The sequence below is a fragment of the Penaeus vannamei genome, chromosome 28 (assembly GCF_042767895.1).
Source record: "Penaeus vannamei isolate JL-2024 chromosome 28, ASM4276789v1, whole genome shotgun sequence".
Classification (NCBI taxonomy): Eukaryota; Metazoa; Arthropoda; class Malacostraca; order Decapoda; family Penaeidae; genus Penaeus; species Penaeus vannamei.
The window spans coordinates 32,945,990-32,953,489 of record NC_091576.1 but is presented as its reverse complement, the minus strand read 5'-3'; the positions used below and the strand labels follow the sequence as shown (position 1 = coordinate 32,953,489).

The following is a 7,500-nucleotide window of genomic DNA, read 5'->3' as shown; positions in this document are numbered from 1 at the left end:
TCAGCCTCCCTACACCTCCTGGGGAAACATTGTCTTCACCTCATACGCACGGCAAGATACAGCTGAAACTCAGACATTGAGTGGACTTCCCATGATCTTTTTTCTTTGTGGCATTACCATTAGAGTCTGCAGAGTATGTCTCATATAGACAACTACAACTGTTAGTCCTATACAAGAATATCATCTCCAATTTTCCCTTCCTTAGTGTACCCATACAGTAAAGATTAGCCGTTACTTTATATCTTTTATATGTAGACTTTTGGCTGGTTTGTCGGCATAGTGAGAGGCCCGCCCCAATGAATATTCATGTCTACGGACACACATATACATAGGAATAAATGTATCTGTTTATCTTACTGATAGATGTACAATTATCTCTCTCTGTGTACAATAGATCTGCATGTCTAGACTGACAGGGATGTGTTTATTTCAATGTATGTCTGTATAATGAATATTCTTTGGGTTGGGCCTCACATAATTCTAGTAAACTGTCTTTCTGTTTGTTATAACCATTACATTAGTTTTTCTTTCTCTGTGTAGTGCCCTATTCAGTATAAATACCTGATATAGGTTACTTATAGTGATGCTCGGAGATAGAGGAAATTGGACACTACCATCTTATAAAGCGGAAGAAATAAAAGAGGATACAACATAGTTTAAGCTGCAGTAGCCTCATATTCACCACCAAATGACAAAAATAAATCCTGCATGTCACCACTCAGATTCTAAGTCACTCATCTTGGTTACCTTGCGAAGAATAACACAAGTGACTGCATAACTCATTACTGCAATATCCCAAGTAGTTCATGTGTTACTAAGTACTTGTCAAAACGATATTTGGCTAATTTTCATTGTCTGCTGGTACATATTTATGCTTTTAAAATCTTTTGTTAATGTTATTATACTTAATTTACATGTTTTAAGATTTATCTATACAGTTATTTAGGATATGTGCATAGTGCATTTCAGACATTCAGTCACCAGCTGTGAGGTTTGACAGTTCAAAGCCGGTCATTTTGTTCTCTTTTTATTTAAGCCTATTTTACCCTGTAATTTCCAACTATATTGACCCCTTCCTCGTCAGTGTCAGAAGTGTTGTTTTGGCCACCTAGCCAAACACTATTGCTTCACAGCTTGCTGCCCTCTATGTGCCAAACCTTGTGATGACATGTTCAAATTGCCCTACTAACTAACATACATGTGCCAACTGTGGTGACTTCCATAATGTATTTTGTATGAGCTGCCCTTCCTATAAGCTTGAATGTGGGGTAGCATTTCTCAAATTCGAACTAGGCCTCACTTTACATGAGAAGACAGGAGTCATGATGACAAGGTTTTTCTCTCTACCTATTCTAAAATATTCCTTTGCTCTGCACCCCATCCCCCCATCTTCAGATGTGTCTGCATCTCCCCCAGTATCTCTTCCCTCTACCCTGAACCATCCTACCTCTACTCTCCCAATCCCCCAATCAAATTCTGTTTCCATTCTAAATCCAGATACTCCAGTCTCTACCACTTCTCCAATACCTACCTTTCCTCCCCCTCACTGTACGCATCACACCAGATAATCTAAATCTTCTACTCCATCTTTGCCTTCCACACCATCTAGTTCACCCTTTCCTTCACCCTCCTTCTCCTCTGCTCCTCAAACATTTATCCCCTTGTCTCCTCCTTGCAAGAGATCCTTTGTTTCTCAGACCCCCCTGCCCAAATCCCCTCCAGAAACTCTTTGAAGACATCGAAAAATTCCTAGACCTGACCCAAGAAAATGTTCTGTAATACAACCTGTGCTCCCAGTCATGGAAAGCAGAAATAGGATCCTAAACTTGGAAAGAGCATCCTACACGGAGCCATGGCTTTCAGATGGTACATTCCATACTTATTTTTTGCTAGAAAATGCAAAAGCCCTTCCCTAAATGCCCACCGAGTCTAATCGCCCTCCAAGAGCTTTTTGCACATATGGCAAGTCATTCTCGTGACCCCAGTCTTCAGCTGAAATTCTCATAACTAGTTCAAGTTACCTGCCCCTCAAGCTAATTTTTTTTATGATGTGATGGCCACATCATCAGGATCATAGGGGTTATTAGGTTCATCCAATTTTTTGTTGTAGCATTTGATATATAATGAGACCGCAACCATGATATATACTCCTTAATTTTTTAAAATATTGAAACTAAGTTGCTAGATACTTACAATTCTGGGAAACCATTAGTTGGTCTTCTTAGATATGTATTTTTTATTTTTTCCTCAGAATCGGTGGTGGACAAAAACAGGGTAGAATACCCCTGGTATCACCGCCAGTTCCGCCGCGTTCCAACGATTGATGAATGCTACACTGACGATATTGTGTGCTTTATTGAAGCTGATGAACAGTTCAAAAGAGACAGGTAAAGGAGACGAATAATTTTACTGACTGACTGTAAAGTAGCCTTGGGCTTTAGCCACATAATGGAAAATAGTGTGTTCTGGCTTGTATGTAAGTGTATGCATAAATTCTGGACCTGCTTCACAGGTATGTGTATCTAATTTTAATGGAATTATATTATTAAGGCATTTCATTATGATAATCTGATGTACACTTCCATATTCAGTGAGACATTTGCATTGAGTGCTATGGACTTGGTACAACAATGCTAATTTCATTGTTTTATGAAGAAATTACTGTAGTTACACAAGCCTTATTTATTTTTATTGTTTTTGTATTGGTTTTAGAGTAAAAAATATAAGCAAGGGAATTCATATTAGATATATCAGATAAAAGGGTGTTTGTCTTCACGCAATTCTTAAGGGATTTTTCTTTTTCACAGAATGGTTGACAATGAAGTCCTGAACATTCTACGTCAGCGCAAGGAGGACTGTGTCATGTACGAGGGTGCAGATAGCAAAACTAAGTGTGCAAAGATGATCGAGGATTATGACAAGGCTGCTGAAAACTGGTTTATTAAGTGTAAGTACTTTCCATGGGTCCAGCTGATTTAGCTAGATAGTTTTTAAGATGCACACTAAATTGTATTTGTGCTATTAACCCAGTGCCGATGGGTATAAAAGTTTGGGAAGTGGACGTAATAATGGGATTGTTGGCGTGCATCGGGAGTTTCCCGTTTGCGCCTGGCTAATTTGGTAGTTTGCGAACAACATTTGGCACGTAAAAGCTCCTATTTTTCTATAATTAATAAGAATATTATAATTTTGAAGGCTTACCTTCATAATAGGTACCTAAAATTTTTACCAAATAAATGAAGCCACTACTATCGGAGAAAAACAAACTCTGTCCGACGAGCCAATGACGCAGGAATAGGCATGATACAATGTGACTTCATTTATATGGTAAAGATTTTAGGCAATGGCACCTATAATGATTTTTAAATTTTAATATTTTTATAAATTATAGCAAAATAAAAGCTTTTAGGTGCTAAATGTCGCTCGCAAACTACCGATTGAGCCAGGCGCAAACAGGGGAAACTGCCGATGCGCGCCAACAATCCCGTTCTTATGTCCATTTGCCAAACATTTTTACCCGTCAGCACTGGGTTAATATGGCAACATAAAATTCTATTTACAGATATTGTTGACCAGCTTTCACAGCACATGGCATGAGAAATGAGTGTCTAGCAAGGACAACAGTTAAAAATGATTTTCATATGACTCGGTTTTTGTTAACACACTAATTATTGTTTAATCCTTCTAGATGGTGACCTAGGTGCTTATGGCAATGTAAAAGACGCCTACATGAAGCAGAAGCACCGCCTTATCTGGGAACGGCGCCATGGACCTGTTGGCTCAGGGATGAAGAGTGCCCTTTGAGGTCGCTGAAAGATACCATCAAGACGAACCCTGATATTCCAAGATTGTCACCACTAATCTAAAAGTGATTGGGTTTGAGTAGATGGCGAGGTTCATCCTGTTTAGGGTTAATCTTTACAAGAGGTTGACTGTGTTCATTCATACTGAGAACATGGACAGGTGTTAAGAAGTTTCATTGAATTAGATGGACAACAATGCTCTGTAAAATCACCGGAAGCTGTACATAATAAATAGATTTTATTTGGTGTTTTGCATTTGTTTTCATTCCCTATTGTAATCTCTCTTGAAGGTGGTCTTGAGGGGGGTGATCACTTATGAGTTTTAAGAGAGAATGGTCCTTTGTGTTTAATACACCTTTTTTTTTTTTTTTTTGTCTAATTCATTGCTTTCTCTCATTACTTCAACATTTATTTAGGAAACCAAAGAGTGGATTTTTTTGCAAAATATTTTTACTGAATACTGACTAAAAGATTTCAATTTATTTTCATTTAAGACACCTATTAATTACCAATTAATTGATAAAAAGTAAATAGGTTCTCAACTGCATTTTGATATTTCTAATACTCTGAATTTATATCTTTATTTCCTTACATCATTTTATATAATATATACTTCAGAAAGGGGAGAGATTCAATTTATTCATTTTTATTATTTCTACATACAAACAACAGTTGAAAGGTGATAACTTACACAAATTAATATTTTGTTATAAACATTTTACACGAAAAATTAGATTTAACACATATAAAATAATATAATTACACATTCAGTTTCATCAATGTTTCATTAAAAATAGTGTGCATGTAACCATTCCTGAATTAAGAATTGACCTATTTCTGCGCAGCTGATCTCCACTCGTGGGCATTCTCAAAGCCATTCTGTTGGAGGTTATAGTCTGTTATAGCGTCATTGATCTCCTCTTGCGTATTCATGACAAAGGGACCATACTGGGCTACAGGCTCTCCTATGGGCTGGCCTGTTGAAAGAGGAAGGGAGTGCTTTGGGTTATTGCCAGTGGCTACCTTTGACCTCAGGCCTTACCTCGACTACTTTTCCTTGGTCTTGTCTTCTCCCCCTTTCCTTTTCTTTCTGTTCTTTGTTCCCTTCTGTCTGCATCCTAAAGTGTGAGAACTGTGCTGAAAGGATGAGAGGCTGGCTTTGTATCAGTCCTGAACGGCCTTCGTATTCTGTTTGCTTCTCCATCTTTACCCTTTCCATTTCCATGCGAACCTACAGTGCCCTATAACCTTTGACGTCTAACATATTTTGTTCTTTTTTGTACAATATTGTATCATAGGGCTGTATGACCTTTCCGTATTTGGAGCCTCACCCTATTACTAAATATTGAATATACTGTTAATGATGTTAGTTGTTGATGTGGTAGAAAATTTTCAATAAATAAATATTGACAATGGTACAGCCTGTTACACATGTGGAGTGGGAGGAGAGGAGGACACAACGTGTATTAATTCTAAATTCAAATATATTTGTCCTGTATTTATTTATTGAAAAATTTCTGTTGCATCAAAATCTAAGGTTATTAGCAGTGTATTCAAAATACAGCGATATGGTGAGGCTTGGGGGTGAAGCCTTGGGAAAGAAAGTTTTTTTTTGTTTAGAAGGCTATGTTTATGGATTCCCAGAATGGTTAACGGTCAAAACAAATAAATGTGCCATACATCAAAGGTCATACAGTACTAGAAAATATTGTGGCCAAAAGGTTAAAACGAGTTAATGATTAAGACAAAATATGTAAGATGTACAAGGCTGTAGAACCCTGTAGGTTAATATGGTAAGGAAAAAGGTAACGAGGGAAGAGCAAATGAAGTATGAAGGCTGTTCAGGACTGACTCAAAGCTAGCCTTTCATTCTTTCAGCATGACTCACACCTTGGGAAGTGGACAGAAGAGGATGAAGAAGAGAAGGAAAAGGAAAGAGTGAGAAGAAAAGACCATGTAAAATTAGTTGAGGTAAGGGTTGAGGTTTAGTCTCAATCTAATAAGCTACCCCAACAACAACAATAAACAAGGGATTAGGGGGGCATTCATACTCTGAAAAAAAGGAACCCCATTGGATGAAAATTTTAGGTTATGATCTGCCATCACCAGGAATCTGTTATATTTTAGCCTGATTTTATTTTTTCTCTCCTTTTATTAGTATTTTTCTCTCTTTAGCAGTGTAAGTCACAGATGATCCTTAAGGTCAATCAAAATTGCAATATTGCTCTACTGCAATTCTGTCAAATACATAAAGATTAATAATGATCATCATTACTGTAATGTATAAATATTTATGGTTACATGTGAAACAAATTAATGTGCATTTTTACTATTATAAAGAAGACAAAATTGGAGGAAAAAAAAGAAGAAGAAATAACTGAGATAAAAAGCAGAAATGAGACTGACAGGAAGAGAAAGAAAGGCAAGTATAAGAAAGTGGAAAGCCAACCTAAAAAACAAACAAAAAAAAAAAAATCTTAGAACTCCACTCACCGGCAATGAGGACAAAGTGTGCCTTGTCAGGACCCATATTGGTTACTTGCACGGAGTCACCATCACTGAGGACGAGGGTGTGGTGGGCCTCACTCTCCACATCCTCCTCCTCATCTTCACTTTCTAGAAAAGGAAAATTCCATTAATAACTATAACTATAAATAAATAACATAAAATATGTTGATAAATATCATGCATGCATGGAATGTGCTGAATCAATATGACTACGCTGCTGGAATGCATGCAAGATTCCTAGGTATTCGATACACAATCATAAATGTCTGCAGTCTCAAGCGGTTTTCCAGTCCAGCTCTGGTATGAAATTACATTCATATCCAGAATGAACCAGACAAGGCAAGTAATATCAAGTATCGACATTTAGGTCTCTTGGCCAGTCATTCACTCACTTGCTCTCATACCACCAATGATTTATCTAGTTATATATATAAAGAGTATGGATGAGAAAAAAAAGCACAGAGCAAGAGTTACAATTGACGTGTATCTACATTACATTATCACAAGTAAGACTGTAAACTGAATATATAAACCCAGAACCTGCTGTGGATAACTTATCAAAATACAATGTGATATTTTCTTTATATGCTATGTATGTAGTTTCCATATTTTGCTTTCTGTTTATATAGTCTCTAATGAAGCACTTGCTTGATTCAGTCAGTTATATTTTCTTATCTTTATTTACATGCACCACCATGGAGTTGGTCTGATGTGCTGGAGGAGGAGGGGTAGGCACAGGGCAAGTAGAAGTTGGAGTGTCTGGATTTAGAATGGTAAAAGAATTTGACATAGAGAAAGAAAGAGGGGGAGGTAGAAGTGTTAATGTAAGGAGGAGGAAGAGATACTAAGGGAGATGTGGAAAAACATTGAGGGGATAAGTGGGAGGGGCAGAGCGAGACAACACTGGAATAGGTAGTAAGATTAAAACCTTGTTGGCATGTTTCCTGCCTAGCCTCGCATAAAGTGCGGCCAAATTTGAGTCTGAGGACTGCTACCTCAGACTTGAACTTGAACTTGAACTATAAAATACATGATGGTTACTTGGAATGAAGTGAGCAGTCGAGGAGGGGGAAAAATCTATGAAAGGAGACCCAGGAGTTGGGAATGGGAAAACTCAATGTCTGTGGGGCTAGTTGATAAAAGGGCAAGCCTAAATACCCCAATAAAGGTAAAAATTCATTACTGGACA

General features: G+C 37.5%; 2 protein-coding genes across 3 annotated transcripts in view; one reads left to right on the top strand and one right to left on the bottom strand.

Moving 5' to 3' along the window:
• The window catches only part of ND-PDSW (NADH dehydrogenase (ubiquinone) PDSW subunit), a 4,949-nt gene extending 900 nt beyond the window's left edge, over window positions 1–4,049 (top strand). Inside the window, exons 2-4 of the mRNA XM_027382027.2 lie at window positions 2,252–2,387; window positions 2,808–2,947; window positions 3,689–4,049. Of these exons, the coding sequence (XP_027237828.1) occupies window positions 2,252–2,387; window positions 2,808–2,947; window positions 3,689–3,804 (392 nt within the window). The 3' untranslated portion in view covers window positions 3,805–4,049. The remainder of the gene's footprint in view (window positions 1–2,251; window positions 2,388–2,807; window positions 2,948–3,688) is intronic.
• A 384-nt stretch (window positions 4,050–4,433) lies between these two features.
• The window catches only part of LOC113828956 (uncharacterized), a 21,761-nt gene continuing 18,694 nt past the window's right edge, over window positions 4,434–7,500 (bottom strand). For both annotated transcript variants that reach the window (XM_070142027.1, XM_070142028.1), the window contains exons 8-9: window positions 6,297–6,419; window positions 4,434–4,780 (exon numbers count right to left, since the gene is read on the bottom strand). In XM_070142027.1, coding sequence (XP_069998128.1) covers window positions 4,635–4,780; window positions 6,297–6,419 — 269 coding nt within the window. In that variant the 3' untranslated portion in view covers window positions 4,434–4,634. The remainder of the gene's footprint in view (window positions 4,781–6,296; window positions 6,420–7,500) is intronic.